The following is an 18,261-nucleotide window of genomic DNA, read 5'->3' on the forward strand; positions in this document are numbered from 1 at the left end:
ATTATGCTTCACAAATACTATGGACTCATGTATGTACATGCCCTTTGCAATACGAACACTGCAGAAGTGGGGGAGGGGGATCCTGCTGTTTTTTCCACAAAATATGAAACTATAACGACATATAATAGCAATAATCATATAATCCCTGCGACATACCTGTCTATTCACATGGCCACGAGGATTTAAACTTGATAACCAGATCTTTTTCACCATTTAAGTTGGAAGGTTGTATTATGGTTAAGGGTGCAAAGGACATGATTAATATCTCATCTATGTGACTCCAGAAGGCTACTTGGTACACTGTACATGAGAAGCAGTGATCCACGTCACATTTTATAGCTTCTCTTTAGGACAGCTTCATGTAACAGTTAGCAAAGCCCCGCCCACAGCCGACACAGCCTAGATAACACATATGGGTTTTCCTGTTCAACTTCTTAAACTCGAAATTTAAACTGACCCTGCACACACCACACAATATTGTGACCAATATTCATTGTCGGATTCAATCCTCCACTTGTGAAATAATATGGTGTGCTCCTTCATTAGTAAAAACATTTGGTAAAGATGATAGTCTTGTACAGAGTGCACTGCAAAACTAACAACATTTGCAGTTACACTCTGCATGTGCAGCACTTTCTGTCTTTCTTTCTTTCTTAGGCAGCTTATTTATGTAGGTAGCAGATGCACAGAAAAGCCCTGCCCTTGTAGCTGATAATAGCTTTGTTTTTCTTTTGATTTCTTTTATGTTACAGTATATTTATCTTACGAACCTATTTTTACCCATGTGTGTGTCTATGCTTCTTCCATCATTTGTGTGTCATTTATGGCTCATAATATGTACCGCAAGGGTTCATTAACACTGGAGGAGATATCAAATTTCCCTCTCAATCTGATATCTCCTCCAGTGTTAATGAATCCTGGCAGTACATATTATGAGCCATAAACCATTTAAAAGTCCTACACTGTCTTTGCTTAAGAGGTGGGAAGTTGAATCCCCAAGGGCACTGTGGCCACAGATAGTAAACTGTAGCCTACTTTACTCCAATCTAGCACTTTACAAGACAAATTTCCAACCATAGTGTAGATCAGCATTGTTAAGCATATCCTAACAATAAGGTACAATCTAATTATGTAGTTTGTCTTGGAAAGAAAGTAACCTCATATGTTGGTTTATAGTACAATAGAGGGGAATTGCCCTTGAAGGAGGAAGCAGTAGGCTATTGCACGAAGTGTTTTTCTATCCGCCTGCCTGTGTAGCCTGTTCATCTCTAAACCAACGACACCCTTAGCCTTCCTCTTCTAAATGCATCGTAAAAAGAAAAAAAAAGTCTTCTAAATGCATTGTGCTTGTTTCTTTTGGTCTGTACTCATTTCTAATTTGTAATAATGTAGATCTTAGTGTCTAATGTAGCTCTTTCAGTGTATAAATAGCCGTCTGCCAACCACGTGCTTATATCTTCTGAATTTCTCACTTCTTCTCAGTTAGAGGGATACTTTATAACCTCGCCAAGTGTAACAAGCAATCGTAAACAAGAAAGAGCACAGCACGTCCACAATTATTGTATGGAGACTCATTGCGTCATAGAACGAAACGAACGCCTTCCAGCATCCCAGAATTCAGTGCGCGAGCTGCAGCGCACTGACAAAGAAAAAAAGAAAAACAAGGGTGGGATTTGCACAATACCTCGCATCAACAATAATAGTCGAGACAAAGGTAAACTTTTCTTGTTACCTAATTAAGGCAGTGATGTGAATGTAACTGTATAATAAAATATTTTGTTAGAGCTACGTGTATCCGGGTTAATACGAACATCATTTCATCAAGCTAGCAGGTACAGCTGATCAACAACCTGTGTGGCAGGAGATACAGATATACACACACATATAAATATATATATATATATATATATATATATATATATATATACACATATATACAAGCTCATCTAAGGATTAGCACGCTGTTATGTGGGTTGTTTTTGTGCTATAATCTTCATTCATGATCCTAGTTAAAGTTGGTACTTAAAAATGTTACGAAGATAGCTAACGTCATAGTGTCTACATCGCACAGGCTGCTGTAGCTCCGTTAGCTAGTTGTGGGATATAGCTAATGTTAACCAAATACTAGGTGGCTAGTATAAAGTATTATTCTAGTACAGTTTTGACAACACGACATTCTGTCAACAAATATGCGAGACCATGACTGTTGGTGTGATACCAGTGCCATCTCGCAAAACTATCATGGTTTTATAGCAGCTTGTTTATGGTGTGTTGTTAGCTCCTGCTAGCTCCTCGCTCGCTTTGTTGGACAACATTCGCTTCATGTATCGAGAAAATGTCATCATTTACCATAAAGACTTTGGCGAAGACTGCGCCAGTTTGAGTACTCTGACTCTCAAGACAATTATTGATTTAAATCATAGTTTACCAGCTGGCTAATGTACATGGTGTTATGCGTTGTTGTGTTCTTGAAGTAAATGTAGAAACTATTGCGGAATACCGCTCGCGTTAGATATGTCTGTAAACATGGTCACGTGACTAGCCACGTGTAGCTGCCAAGGTTAGGAGGAATTGCCAAACGCTTTCTGACGTTATTTAAAATATTCAGGGATGTCTTAAAAGCGTATTGGTTTACTTTTAGTCAGGATCTGGCAAAGAGTGTGTCCAGGAAAAAAAAAAACTACTGGGGGTTTAGATATTTTTGGCTGCATGTACCCTGCTCCTACACTTATTGGCCATTTTGTCTCTACACCCCTATCTCCATCCATGGGAACTGACCACCACAGAATCTTCACTGACCAGATATTATTATGACCATTCTCAGCACCACAATGATACAGACATAGTTGTGTGTGTGTGTGTGTTCCACTGGTATATCAGGCACAGCAGTGTTGCTCAGATTTCAGTGTCTTTCGTGAGCTCAGAATAGTCTACTGACCCTTGATGGTTTAGAGAATGTAGAGAGCAGTGGTAGCTCACTGGTTAAGCAACTGGGCTATTAACTGGGTTGGTTTGGATAAAATGAGCCAAATGAGTACATCTCTAACTGTGACATACAAGGTAGGTGTGTTTATAAAGAGTGTACACACTACTGTGCTTGATACACTCGTACCAGTGCCGCACACACTACCATGTCTGTCATTGCTGTGCTGAGAATATCTGTGCCGCCACGTTCCATTGATATATAGGGTAGAGAAGGGCACACAAATAACCTATAGTTAGCAATTGTACACATAGAAAGTACCTATGTACCTGTAAGACCATCTTTACATGCTTGGGTAGATGGAATTTTTTATGTATTATACTAATATATTATGAATAATATATAAATCCCACCTTATATTAACATAAATCCTTCATTTTCTAAATTCTCTGAATTGTTAAAATTCTGTTTGTGCCATAGTACTTTTTGACTCCTGTGTTGTTACTAGAAATTTAGAAAAATGTATACACTGTCCCTTTGTTTTTTAGGCTAATCATCATGCTGCAAAGGAACTGAGTGAGCAAGGCCAGCTGATGTTTAAGGGAGCTTCTGCACACTCTGAGTCAAAAAGAGAGTATAAGCTGAAGGGCTAGGTTCGCTCAGTCTGTGCCAATGCAGCAGCACAGCCGGCAGCCCGACCTAGTGGAAGGAAGACTTCCAGTGTTTGTGTTCCCCACTGAGCTGTTTTTTTATGCAGATGAGCAGGCTTCACACAAGCAGGTGCTTACCCTCTACAACCCATATGAGTTTGCACTCAAGTTCAAAGGTGAGATCAACACAAGTCTGCAAGCAATACATGACTGTCTTTCAGTATACTACAACCGGTGCACTCATGTAACTGTTTGTTTTGCCCTCTCAGTTCTGTGCACAGCACCAAATAAGTACGCGGTAGTGGATGCCACCGGTGCTGTGAAACCACAATGCTGTGTGGACATGTAAGCTTCTTAATGAGTTTCTCAACTGTCACTCTCAGTTCACTACTTAACAAGGGATATATTGTTGATCCAAGCCTTCACTTTTAATTTTATAGCAAAAAAAATAAACTGGGTATACTTGCGTATAGATTTTAAAGACAAACCCAGTATATCTTTAGTATTAACTTTATCTTAATGCAAAAATGTGAAGGACATGCATCTGCCTTGTGACAGTGTCCAAAATCAGCTTTTGGTGATTTTGCATATTTGCAAAGACCAGTCTTTCTTAACACCAGGTTAAAATGATCTTGACCTGATACCTATAATGCAATTAGGAGAATGTAATTAGAAAAAAAGAGTAATTAGAGAAGTTTTGACAAATATACAATGTATGATTTTATTTTTCTTAGTATTTAATTTGACAGTGGATTATTTTGGCAGAAACAAAACATGGGAAAAAGAAAGTACACCCTCTTTCAAGTCTAATATTTTTATTTATCAAGGCCAAAATAACAATTGTGTGGTTCTCACCAACTTCTATAAACAAACAGATAATCTCATGTGACAACAAAAAAACACAGATTTTAATATGAATTAATTTTTTCCCAAAATGTAAACCAACATTCAGAAACCAGGTGGGGAAAAATAAGTACACCCTTCCTTCTTCCACAATCATTAAGAGAGAAATTAGCAGCAGGTACATTACTAATTAAATGTACAAGATTAGTTAATCATCAAGAAGTGTGACTACCTCTATAAAAGTAGAACCTTTAGTCTTCCCGGGAGTGAGCGTCCCAGCAAATTCAGTCCAAGATCAGGCTGTTTAATGCAGACAGATATAAAGAAAAACCCAAGATCATATCATGTGACCTACAGACCTCTGTAAGCACATCAAATATTCATGTGCATGACAGCACAATTACAAAAAGACTGAGCAAGTATGGCTTTCATGGAAGGGTGGCTAGGAAAAAGCCCCTTAAATATGGAGCACAACTTAGGTTTGCAAAATTGCATATGAACAAACGACAGAAGTTCTGGAACAATATTCTTTGAACTGATGAGACCAAGGTGGAGCTGTTTGGTCATCAGACCAAAGGATATTGTTTCAGAACTTTTGTAGTTTGTCCAGATGCAATTTCCTTTGGACTGATTAGACCAAGGTGAAGATGATTGGCCATCACACACAGTGCCATGTTTGAGAAAAACCAAACACTGCGTATCACCACAAACACCTCATACCAACTGTGAAACATGGTGATGGAATGGTGTTGATTTGAGTTTGTTTTGCAGCCACAGGCCCTGGGAAACTTGTAGTCATTGAGACAATGACGAACTCCACTTTATTCCAGAATATTCTTGAGACAAATGTGAGGCCATGTGTCCAGCAGCTTAAGCTCAGTCGAAATTGGGTTATGCAACAGGTCAATGATCCCAAGTACACCAGCAAATCGACATCTGAATGGCTAAAAAAAGAAAAAAATCAAGGTGTTGGAATGGCAAAGTCCAGACCTCAACCCCATTGATGCTGTGCTGTGCATAAATGAACGCCCTCAAACATCAATGAACTGAAATAATGTTGTAAAGAAGAGCGAGCCAAAATTTCTCCAAAACAGCGTGAGAGACTGATAAACTCCTACAGAAAACATTTACTTCAAGTTATTGTTGCTAAAGGTGGTTCTACATTTTACTGTATTATACGGCATACTTATTTTTTCCCCACCTGGTTTCCGAGTGTAGGTTTACTTTTTGGAAAAAAGACTACATATTGAAATCTGTTTTGTTGTTGTTGTAGGGTTATTTGTCTGGTTATAGAAGTTGGTTCAATTAACAATTGTTATTTCATCCCTGATAAATAAAAACCTAGAATTGAAGGAGGGTGTACTTTCTTTTTCCCATGACTGTAAGGGTTTATGTGTAATCTTTCCACTTTGACCTCTTGCCGTTTGCTCCACTGCACAGAGTGATCCGGCACCGAGATGTGCGGGCCTGCCACTATGGCGTGATCGATAAGTTCCGGCTGCAGGTGTCTGAGCAGAGCCAGAGGAAAGCTCTGGGCCGGAAGGAGGTGATGGCCACGCTGCTGCCCTCAGCAGCTCAGGAGCAGCCTCAAAGCCGGCCCCAGGAGGAGGAGCGCAGGATGAAGGAGCAGCTCACTGACAGCTTGTTCTTTGAGCAGACTGCATTCCAGACAGGTAGCGACAATCTGTACTAGACCTGTGAAGTCTCATGAGACTTGAATCATGAATAAGCATGTGTGAGTCATGTGTACAGAGTGTGTTTAGTGTATCCCCTTTATTTTCCATTGCAGCAGGATATTAATTTCATATGTTTTGCTTTAAGCTGAATAGTTGAACTTAATTCTAACCCTTGGCTTACATATAGTGGAACACTGTCATACATTTAATATATAGAGATATTTATATTTTTTATTCTAATTATATTTGTAAGGAATTAAATGTAGTATTCAGTAGGGATGCGTCGATACCGATAATGGTGTGAGTCCAATACCATGCCTATTAATTTGTACTCGTAAAAACTGCTCCGATACGAGCATCCGCTACCACCTGATACTATGTGATGTAAGCTTAGTATACTTTGACATACTAATGAGCAGACAGCACGAAATGACAGCAGTCTGAAAGTATTCCATGATTAATGAAGGCAATCAAAGCAAAGCAGACTGCAGACTGTGCTCAGCAAAAATATCAAAAGGAGGAACTTTGGCATCTTCCTACAATACAAGTAACTTGATAAAACATCTTAAACATAAAACTCAGCATGAGGAGTTTATTATTAGCAGCACCTAACTGAGTGAAAATAACAGCCCTTACCCAGTATGTTGTTCTTGATGTTCAGCCACTGTTGGTTCTTGACAGCGAGGGATTCTGACCCAATGAAGACAACTGGATGTTTACTTACACTACAGTTATATTACAACTGTACAGAAGCATTTTTCCAAAGCAAAACAAAACCGATTGCAATCATACTCCATAACTAATGTAGCTAGCTAATGCACAAGCTAACTTTATAAAGAATTAGCCTAGTACAGTATGTGCGTGGACACTATTTAAACAGGGGAACCATAGACAGAGCTAAATACATGTTCTTTGAGTGATTGAACATGTTCCCTGGTTGATTAATACTAACTAGGTTGCTCATTTCAGTATCGGTATTGGAGAATATTGAAAAACATATACTTGTACTCAGTTTGGGGGGAGGGATTGACGTATTCCTAGTAATCAATATGTAGAAATGTTTCCAGATGATCCTGCAGTTCCTTTTTATGTCACTAGGTAGCAGTAGAGAGCTAAGTTCATGACTAGTAATGATTTGTAAACTTTGTGTATGTGTTCCACAGAGAGCCGGGCAGCGTCAGGGGGCCCCAGCCTGCTAACCGTCCTGTTGGGCCTAGTGTGTATGGCTGCCCTTATGCTCCCTACTCTGGGAGAGCAGGCATCCACAGTGCCTGTCTACCTCCACTTAAGTGTTAATAAGAAACTCGTAGCTGCTTACGTGTTAGGTGAGTTGCACTGTGAACTTTTGCAAAATAGCTTATTTTTTGAATGCATGTAGTCATTGATTTTTCTGTGACTGTTGTTCTTTGTATGCAGGTCTTCTTACAATGGTTATCCTTCGCACATGAAGTGCCACTGTCTGATGACTTTGTACAGAGAGGAACTGAAGAAAAAGAGGGGAAATAGACATTTGCACAACCAGAAGAGTTGTGAAAAAAGGGGTGAGCCCATGGGATAGATAAAAGCCACCCTTTTAACAGGAACTAACTGCTTAAATGACATTACAAACATGTACGCCCAATGAAGATGCAAACATCATGGGGCGAGGGAGGGATGTACTCTTAAGTGGACACCCAGAAACACTGACTGAGCTGGCGACTGAGCCACGCTGACTATCAGGGATGGCGGGAAGGGGTTGTGTGCATAACCGTGAGGAATATGTTAAATTAAATGTGTTTTACTTCATATCCTTTGTGTCTGTGCCATTTTGTTGCTGCCATAAAATGTGTCATGAACATGCATGTGGCTTGTTTTATTGAGAACATCTTTATCGAGTCCACCACGTCAGCCATGTTGTTTGTGCCACCTCATGTTTGGTTTTCATCCATGCAAAAAATGATTCAGAGATGCTCATGAAGAATAAATATTTTTTTAAAAACATTTTTCATTATGTACCATTCTTATAATGGTTGACTAAATCCAATAGATTGAAATTAATTATCATTCATTTCTTACCAGTGTTTTTTGGGCCTGTTTCTCCTCTTCTGATTTTTATTGCAATTTTACACCCCAGAAAAAATATGAATGCTTCATGATTGCCTCATCTGCATGATTTTCTGGTGATAGTTACGTTAGTAACCTAATGTAGTTGTGTAAATTGCAGTTTGTTTTTTTCCCCACTCCACAAGGGTACGTGCTGTGACTATATGATATATATCGGCCCAGGATAGACATTTTTGCCAGATAAATGTGCTTTTTTTTTTTTTTTTAAATATCCATTTCAAAAATCATGGGGGGAGTAGGGTAACCAAATTCAGCACGTGTACATAAGTACAATGCAGCTCACTTGGCATTGAATAGTGACAGTGTGGAGGATTATGGGTAATTGCTTTGCACTTTTGAGTGGAAAAGCAAGATAGGCAGGTGGGTCTATCGCTACCTGTATGCGTTATATGGCCTATAAAAATTACATTTTGACCATAAATAGTGATGCAGAAGTGAAAAGAAAAGCTCCTGAAGAAACGTCCTTCCTGCTGATAGAGTTCTTTCACTGTTTTGCAAACACACACATTTTCTGTATGGTGCATAAAAGTTAAACATATTTTTAGATGTTAAACATTTTTCAAAGTGTTTAAGTTTGAGTTTGTAATGAGAGTGAACTTCTGTGCACCAAATGCTAAGGGGGAAAAAAAAAAAAACATGAGTTTCGTTATTGAGAAATGTCTGCCCATGTCCAGCAGCAATGTGTAAGCAACTATGAAAAAAACTACAGGACTCGATTCATTTCACAGTGAGGGCAGATAAACACAAAACAACTTCCAGCTGAGGTCTTAGAAAATGATTGATTTAATCTTACATTTAGGGTCTTTGTTATGGAAGGTGAAGAGCTAAAAGCAACTAGAGAGAAGTGAGTAGTTCTACAATGAGATCTTAGTTCAATTACCAGTGTAGATCCACTAGTACTGTAATGTTTACATCCTGAATTAGGAACAATTCTCTTACAAGAACATAAAAAGCATGAGACCTCCTACCCAGTGAGAAGCCAGAATATAAGATGTCCATACCAAGAATTTCCAGACAAATAATTTATTTTGTAATCTGAAGATCACTGATAAAGGGGACAAGAAAATATCTTTTTTTTTGTCCATTTAGAGCAGAGCTCAGCAAAGCACTCGACTCATTCAACACACAAGCTTAAGGTTTTCGCTCTTGAAAGATGACAGCGTAAATTAAATAAAAGGTCAGACAAGTCCACAGGACAAAAAAAAAAAAAAACAACAAAAACAAACTGGTAAATCAAACCACAAGCACTTCAACCATCGATACATTACAGAAAAGGGACCTAACATGACCCACTTACTGCCTTTTCCTCTTTGAAAAGAAAGACATTCAGAAAAAGGATGTACAGTGCAGTTTTGCCACAGCCATATTTCTAATATGGGGCAATAAACCACACCGTTAATTTCAATTCCATGAAAAAATTTACAATCATTTTCTTGCTTGCAAATAAAAACAAAACACTTACGATGAATCATGCTCTGAGGAAATAAAGCCATTTCTTTTTTTAAAGGAAACTAATTCATAAAACCATTTACAAAAAATACTATTTACTAAAATAACAAAAGCTCAAATGAATAACAACTTACAAGTACAATTTTACATCTCTCTTATTTACAGACCTTTAATGGCACACTACTTTCATGAATCAGTAGATGACCTTCCTCCAGACATGAATCATTTCTATTGCATGTTCAAATTTCTCCATCAGCAGCCACTTCTATTTATCTAAACTGCTTCAGGAATTTCTCTCTGAAATTCCTTTGACAGTGGTTTGCAGTAGTTCACCCCATGCAGAAAAAAATAAATGCATTAAACACAAATAACTCATCTGTTTAAGGTTGGTACTGTCACACAGTGATATTTCATAGACAAGTGAATAAGGGTGAAGCCACTGTGTTTAAAGGGCTATAAAACACACTGCATTGAGGCAGTTCACTTCTCTAAAGCTGACAAGGCTAAACCATGTCCTAGGGTGGTAGACCTCAAGACAAATTGCAACTCAGGCTGTTGAATGTGCTGTAGTGTTCAAATCCTGAATTTAGTGGTAAACATCCCCATTAATATTGCATTCAACCAACATTTGCGCCATTCCTAAATAGCTGACGGCAACCGTTAACTCCATTAGGAAAAACTTAATGAAGCACTAAGAGTGATGAATAGGCACTCATCAATGGTGTTGCCGCGTCCTTCCATCTACATGAATAATGAAAGGCTGATCCTTATACACTTGACCGAAGGCAGATACAAACTCAGTTGTAAATGTATGCAAGTGCAATCGCACCCAATCGTCAGTTAACTACTCGAGCACTGTGCATACATTCACTCCCACGCAGATTACAAATAACAAGCTAATAGCCATCACGATGAATGTACATACTTACAAAGGAAATAAAACAAAGCTGGAACCAAAAATAAGTTAAATTCTTTCATACAATACCTGTTGGCAATCTGTTTGTGTAAATTAAAGACCTATAGTAATAGGCCTGGCCACAGGCAACCTAATGATACTGCTGTAATAGGGAATGCTTCGCTCTCTAAGAGCTTTATTTTTATATTAGCATTCCCCTAATTTAAGAGAGCTACAAGAACACAAATTCATACAGAAACTGTAGGGCTCTGAAATGCTGTTTGTTTCATTATGGAGCTTCACCCCAAATATTACACCTTTATATAGCAGCTGGTGCAAACAGCATTCACAGTCTTCACCCCTGCCGATTACCCCAATGGTACAGTCCATCCAAAATACCTGCAGGGCTTTGGCTTCTTTTATTACAGAGCTTCCTCACACTGTCCCACTGAAAAAGCAAATCCTCACCAGAAAATCAAAGACAAGAACAAAAGCATGGTTGGGAAGGCATGGAACAGAAGCATAAGAAACTCCAGAGGCTCATTCATGTGGCCTTTCCTGTAATATTATATGATATGTTGATCACTTAGGTGAAAGATCCTGGAGGGGGGTGAAGGGAGAGTTGCTCGAGGAGGGTGAAACCCCTTCCATCTTAGCTGGAGAACCTGAAGAGGAGCCAACACTGCTGAGGCTTCCATCAAGCAGGTCAGGGGATAAACTGTAGGAATAAAGAAATCACACATTAAGCTCAAACCCACATCAGACAATGTGTCAACCATTAAACTGGAAGTCATCATCCTAGATGTAAAAGTGAGCTTCAGGTCCGAATAAAAGGTACAAATGTAGACGACTGTCACTTATCTGTTTCACTGCCTTATATAATTTAGCCCAATACAGTATTAACGCTGAAATAAAGTTACTTATCAAATGAGATCACCAAAAATTTTCACCTTTCACTAATCAGTCTCAGAAGTTTCCAGTTTCTAGTAGGCACTCTACTCTGTGTTTTACCCATGTGCTTTGTCATTCCAGTCATAATAAAAACAGATTATGCAACACCCACAACACCACCAACAATCACCACCACAGAAGACGCACCATGAGCTGAGTTCTGGCAGGTGGGCCGTCTCTGTGGACAACATGGTGGTGGTACCATGGAAAAGTCTCTTTGGCTGGCTTTCTGCTTCCATCTCACCTGAAACTAGGAGGTGATGTAAGAGATTTAATAAGACAGAAATTCAATATAGGGTTCGTTTCACAGTCTTGTGTACATAAATAAAAACGGTATCCTGATAAAATGATAAAGATACCTGTTTCATGACAACCATCAAGACTGGTACAGAAAAGGCTAACAAGTGTTTCTTTCGAAATATAGTGGACATACAAATGTCAACACATTCTGTTTAAAATTGCAGGTTTTTGTGAGGTAAAAATGAAACCAAGATAAATCATGTCAGATCTTTTTTTTTTTAATCTGATATGGCAAACAAAATCAATGTGAAAAACAAACATGTTTCAGGAGAAAAATAAATAAATAAATAAAAGTTAACCAAGTTAAGTGTGCACACGTTGTTAAAGCACCTTCTGCTTGTAAAGCAGCAGTCAGTCTTTTTGGATAAGAGTCTACCAACTTAGCACATTTTGATCTGGCTAATTTATTCCACTCTTCCTTGCAAAATATTGCAGATCTATCAAATTGTGAGGGGATCTCCTGTGCACAGCCCTCTTCAAGTCATTCCACAGGTTTTCAATAGGATTTAGATGTGGGCTCCGACTGGGCCATTCGAAAACATTGATCATTTTCCTTCATTTCTTTAACTTAGACTTGTGCTCTCTGTCATTATCGTGCTGGAAAGTGACTTTTTTTTTATCGTCATCTGTCTAACAGAGACCTGCAAGTTTTGTGTCAAAATAGATATTTGGAGCTATCCATGATTCCCTCTATCTGAACTATTGCTCCAGTCCCAGCTGAAGAGAAGCAGCCACATAGCATGATGCTGCCACCTCCATACTTCACAGTGGGTGTGGTATAAACTGCATTTTACAGTTATGCCCATAAAAGTTCTACCTTGGTCTCATCAGACCATAACACATTTTACCACATTGTTTGGCGGTTAGACAGGCTTAGATTTTTTTCCCCCCCATAAGAAATGGCTTCCGCCAAGCCACCCTACCCCATAGCCCAGACAGTCAAAGAATACAAGATTGTTATCGCATGCAGGGATTGACCAACACTTGCAACACATTCCTGCAGCTCCTTAGTGTTGCTGTTGGTCTCTTGGCAGTCTCCCTGATAAGTTTTCTTCTCGCCGTTTTGTCAATACTGGAGGGATGTCCTGTTTTTGGGAATGTCACTGTGATATTCCATTTTCTCAACTTGTTGCTGTACCCCTCTCCTAATCAATATCTTTTGACAATGACATTCTGTACATGCTTTGTAAGCCCTTTGTAGACCATGGCTTCAGCACCTGGTCCCTTCCTATAGAAACAGCTGATATTTATTTGTGATTAGTCAGAATCACTTCATTGACAGATGTAGGATAATTACTTCTGAACATGAGTTTGAATGTCATCGGTACTGAGCACAGTCACATGCCAGATTATAAAAGGGTGTTCACACTTGTGCAACCAGGTTATTATTTATTATTAAGTTTTTCCCAAAAACATTTGAATTTTGTTGCCATCACACTGATGGACATTGGGAAAAGAACTGATATGATTATTGGTTTTAATTTTTTTTCCATGACTAAAACCTGCAATTTTAACAGCAGTGTGTAAACTTTTTATATTCACTATATGTGAAGTCATTCGCAGCATCTTTCAAAGTGCTTGCACAAAAGGCACAGGGCAGCTGAACACACTTGGAGAAGAGCTCTAACTGCCCCGTTCTGTACATGAGCTAAGACACCAATAATTAGTTTGTGTCTCTGTGACAAGGGAAGAAAGGGCCAATTTTGACCTGCTAGAACTGCTTTACATGATCAGCAAATCATGAGTTTGAACCCTACAGACAATTTTGATCTCTAATTAGAGGCCACAGACATCCTTAGACAGCAGCACCACTCAGGACTATCCACAATCTAATTCTGTATATAAGATGATAATTTTACCTTTTCGTTTGATAGGCCCCAAAATGCTGGGTCTAATGCAGTTAATGGGGCTCTGACTCCTCCTGCTGAGCACACACAGAGTAAGTTACACCAAATATTTATTTATTTGATTCTTTTCTTGTCAATTAAAACTGTATGCGTCCACCTGAAGCGACGTGTTGGGCTGGGGATCGGGCTGGGAGTTAGACCATTACTGCTCACCAAGATTTGCAGAGACGGAGAGAAGCACTGCTGCTCGTTAAGGAAGGAACATTTGCATGAACATTAGCAATATCAAAATCAGGACAACAAAAGGACATGTGTAGTGCTTTCCTTGATGAAATAATAGGTATAATACCTTCTTCCCAATTCCCCTGGTGGGAGATGGAGCCGGAGACACAGGCACAAAATCAATACGCTTTGGGGATGATGATGATGTGGACTTCTCAAAGTCATTGTCACTCTGGAATAACACAGAACACACATTCAGCTCATATCACGATCAACATCAAAGTGTTGATTTAGGTATTTAGGTAGGAATTATTGTAGGAGTGCTATACTACCAACGCAGTCTGTTCTTGAGAGACTGGTGGCCCTGTTAACTCCATGTTACTCTAGCATGCTGTTTCTACAGCCACAATCTCATCAGTGGGGAGAGGTGGACGTGTTGTGGCAGCAAAGCCACTGCATGCAAACCTCAGCCTTTGATCATTTACAAATCCTTTACATAGTTTAAGGATAGCCTACACTGAAATACACAAAGCTTGTATATTTCTGAAATAAACTAGTGGGGCACAAGTGTTACAGAAGACAAAAGTGCCCCAAATTGTGTGGAGTACTTAACATACAGCATCCTGGCATTTCTGGACATTACAGTAAGCCTTACCAGACTAAGACTTTCCTCCCATGACTGGCTCATTTGCATGGCTGTCTGCACCTCCCTGTTTGGACAAAGAAGGGGAAAAGACAATCACATAAAAATAAAAAGGAAATGGATGAGCACAACAAGACCATAGAGAGGTTGTTGATGCCAAGATTTCATCTGTTTAAAAAATATTTTGTTATAGTCACCCATAATGAAGATAACAGCATCCGGAAAGCCAGTTATTTACCGTTCATGAGCTGTTTCCCTGTTCATCACATCAACCCCCTCCTCCTACAATCAAAGACATACATATTGCCAATTACTCAAGCAGTACCATCTACAAAACAGTAACATGCAAGCTCCATTGTCACACTATAAAGCACAGGCAAGTGCAGTTAAATCTCTCAAACTCTAAACAATTAAATACAAAAAACACTTCCAATAGTTCTGGAAAACCTTCTAATAAATAGAGCTCTTACAGTGTCACGGTGTATGACTGAAGAGTCACCTCACCGTGACTTTCAAAGATTAAAATGCATTTCTGTGTATCATCTACTCATTTTTTTTTTTTTTTTTTTTAAAACCAGATTAAGTTTCTTACTCAAGTGGTTCTCATCTCTTGTGTTCAGCTGGAACTCCCCAAAAAAGTTGGGTGAATTTCACAACCCCCTTCCTTCTGAACTCCCCTAAAATCATTGTACAGCAACCTCCATTTCTCTGCAAAAGCAACTGCACTGAAAACCCTTACTACCTCCGCTAGCACTCCTAACATGATGACCAGTAAACACAACATGACATCTATTTTTGGCCAAGTAGGTGCTGCACACTGGTATACTATTTGCACCTACTATAATATTGCACCTTTCCTCACAGCCATTCTCTTTTTCAGCTTAGGTGAAAAATGGTGATAAAGTGAAAAATGTAAAGTAAAGTGAAAAATGGTGATAAACACCTTTCCATTAGGTGAAAAATTGTGATAAATACTGACAGTGGAAATGATTTTATAGAATTTTTAGAAAAAATACAAATTAGTGAATTTGATCTTTGTTTTCTTTTAGTCTTCATTATGTATTCACAAGGATGTTATAAATGTTTCTTTTAATTTTGACCAATGGCTTGTGATTAAATGGCCCGTTAATATACTGATACCGCTAAACTGTGATATTTTTAGGCTTAAATTTCAAACCATAATCTTCTAAAAACATGTGTACTAGATTTTACGCATCAAGAGAGACCAGGTTTACCTGTTTGATTCGTTCAAGCCTGGTGCTAGGGATGCGAACCGGGGAAGACGGAACCTAGGTGTTACATAAAGAACAATAAGCAAAGAAAACCTTGAACACAGTCAGAGTGATTAACAGGACTGCAATATGAACTAGTTTGATGGCATGTTACGCACCATGTTGGGTCGATTAACAAGAGTTGTGCTGTTTCGTCTGCTGCGTAGAATCTCTCGTTGGAAAACCTGAGAGTTGTCACTGTAAGACAGAGATGTAGGGGTTATTGAATGCATCAGACAATCCAACCATGGACAACACAGTGTAGAATGTCTCTGCATGGATATTGTGTGAGATGTCTACTAACAATACAGTCAGTGATTTAAGACTGATGACCCTGTTGATTCAGTGAAGTGGTGCTTGTGTGTGTGTGTGGTTTTTCCAAGAGTGTGGTTAAGTAACAGCCATGCAGTTCACTGTAGAAATCTGAAACAATAAGAATGAAGCTTGAAAGCAGGCTTAGTTAGAAAGGCATGATGGTTGGACGATGAATCCACCTTAAGCCGTTTATCATAGGCTCGCTGTTGGATCGCCTCAAGTGCCCGTCTCCCTGAAGCAGAGCCGACGACATGTCCAAGTCCAGCTCCATCTTCTCCTGCGCCATCATGGCTGGGTTGTTCATGGTGCTTGCTAATGTCTGAATTCGTCCAGTACCGTGTAGAGCTTCTCTACTAGAAAGCTACATCGTTGAACGTCTTAAAGCAGCCAAAGCAAGTTGAACTGCCGCTTTTTATTTGCGCATCTCGCAGTTTTCAGGCGGTTAGCGAAGGCTAACGATACCTGCACGTTTCAGGAGCTCTACAACCGAAAGCAGCTGCTAGCTACATGCATGACCAGACTGACCCGAGATTACAAACCCCTAGACTAAAACATGCGTCCATCTCTAAACTCTGCTTTTAAATAAGATTTTAGCCTCAACCTGGATGAGCACGCGATCTCGCCAACTTCTAGTCAGGGTTCGTCCCGTGCCCAGGTTACAGCTACCAGGCTTGTTAGCTTAGCTTGATGCTCCTTCGCCTGACTCCTGCAAACCCAAATTCCAAAACCTGGAGTATTTTTTGAAAATGAAATTAAACGAACACACCGTTCCCCAAACAACAAGAGCTAGTACTATTCGGAAACGGTTAGCTTACTATAGTAACGCACAATAACGTTCAGCTGGCCATCACCGAGAAGGGAAACTAGCTTCCTGGCTAATTAGCCTGCCTAGATATGCTGCTCGTGATATGCTGCTGATGCGCTAGCATGCAATGCTAACCCGCCAACTGATGTATTACTGAGCAAACAAACAACTTATTTCCATCATCCTCTATCTGTCCACTTTCCTGTCTAAACATCGGTTTGAGCGAACAAATAACGCGAGTGCATCACTCATTTCAATCAAAGTTGTGGTGGTTATTCCTTCAGACGCCGCAGTGGACATCGAGACTCAACCAAGCCGTTCCGCCCCTCCTGTTTTCACCGGGTGACCGACAGGCCCTACAGCCAATCAAACGTCTCGGATGCCGCAGGCGTGCGTTTTTGAAAGGGAAACCAGTAAACGAGTAGCCAATGAATTCGCAGCTTGGAAAGTACTTCCTGAAAACGTTACGTTTCTACGTCATATTGTACCGCCTTAATTTTCGGCCCAGGGAAACGCATGCGTGCCTTGAGCTCTTTGTTGGTAAAGTTATCTTACAAATTATTCTACAAAAATGCAAGATTCAAAGTTTGTGGAAACATTTACACTGAAGCACCGAATCATACTGAAAATGCAGCTGTATTCTCGCACACCTTTACAAACACCCATTATCCACAGAATAGCAGCCTTGTAGGCCAATACTGGTAGGCCTACCAGTAATCACAACAAAAACAGCTGCTAAGCTACATGAGTTAAAAATGCACCAAAATGTTTTCATGTTAATATTGATTTCTCAACACATTATGATTGCTTAGCCTGTCTGAAAGCAGGAGAAACACAGCACTGCAACATTAAGGAGCCAGCCTGGGTTTTAAGGCCTTACCTCTCCTGCAGCAAACACCTTCTCTTCTCAGCTCTTTCCTCAGACTGCCCAGCCTACTGCAGCTCAAACATGTTCACACTTCACAGCTTCAAACTGCCAAACTCTTTTCACTATATCATATTATTACACTTTCTTTATTTCTGATTACAGCACTGGAATACAATACACTAGGATTCATATCCATTCTGGATTCTTTTTGTTTTCACATAACATGGTAATCAAGTGCCAACACTTTAATCCCTAACTACTGATCTAGTTCTTGGAATGGCAAACTGGGGTAAATTTGATAAATGTATCCTTCAAAAAATTCACCCTGAATATCTTGTATATTAACGTTTACAATTAACATGTAATCTTCAGTGGCATCCAAGATTTATTTTGTAATGAAATTCCGAGTTGACTGTTTTAGTTTAAACTTCTTTCATTGACATGGTGGTCTGTTTTACCAATAACTATGGTTATTGGTTTCCTGTTTTATCCATAATCCC

At 39.4% G+C, this 18,261-nt stretch overlaps 2 protein-coding genes and 1 non-coding gene across 4 annotated transcripts; 1 reads left to right on the forward strand and 2 right to left on the reverse strand.

Annotated features, from left to right (window-relative positions):
- Positions 1 to 1,388: 1,388 nt before the first annotated feature.
- Positions 1,389 to 7,877, forward strand: mospd1 (motile sperm domain containing 1). The gene is made up of 6 exons (XM_026917347.3): positions 1,389 to 1,714; positions 3,472 to 3,749; positions 3,843 to 3,918; positions 5,857 to 6,089; positions 7,256 to 7,417; positions 7,509 to 7,877. The coding sequence occupies exons 2-6, from the start codon at positions 3,596 to 3,598 to the stop codon at positions 7,538 to 7,540; spliced, it is 657 nt and encodes a 218-aa protein (XP_026773148.1). The 5' UTR covers positions 1,389 to 1,714; positions 3,472 to 3,595; the 3' UTR covers positions 7,541 to 7,877.
- A 1,325-nt stretch (positions 7,878 to 9,202) lies between these two features.
- Positions 9,203 to 17,283, reverse strand: pabir2 (PABIR family member 2). 2 transcript variants are annotated; one of them, XM_026918259.3, is made up of 10 exons: positions 16,268 to 17,283; positions 15,893 to 15,971; positions 15,738 to 15,791; positions 14,741 to 14,784; positions 14,515 to 14,569; positions 13,987 to 14,091; positions 13,795 to 13,880; positions 13,650 to 13,711; positions 11,638 to 11,740; positions 9,203 to 11,257 (listed from the first exon to the last, which is right to left on the reverse strand). In XM_026918259.3, the coding sequence occupies exons 1-10, from the start codon at positions 16,390 to 16,392 to the stop codon at positions 11,122 to 11,124; spliced, it is 849 nt and encodes a 282-aa protein (XP_026774060.1). In that variant the 5' UTR covers positions 16,393 to 17,283; the 3' UTR covers positions 9,203 to 11,121. The 2 variants fall into 2 exon arrangements, with proteins under 2 accessions (XP_026774060.1, XP_026774059.1); XM_026918258.3 differs by having other exon boundaries at positions 13,650 to 13,714.
- LOC113529417 (small nucleolar RNA U109) lies at positions 14,170 to 14,322 on the reverse strand. Its single transcript, XR_003403054.1, has one exon. It is a non-coding gene; the product is annotated as a small nucleolar RNA U109 (small nucleolar RNA).
- Positions 17,284 to 18,261: the final 978 nt, after the last annotated feature.

Source organism: Pangasianodon hypophthalmus, chromosome 7, assembly GCF_027358585.1.
Source record: "Pangasianodon hypophthalmus isolate fPanHyp1 chromosome 7, fPanHyp1.pri, whole genome shotgun sequence".
NCBI classification, from domain to species: domain Eukaryota; kingdom Metazoa; phylum Chordata; class Actinopteri; order Siluriformes; family Pangasiidae; genus Pangasianodon; species Pangasianodon hypophthalmus.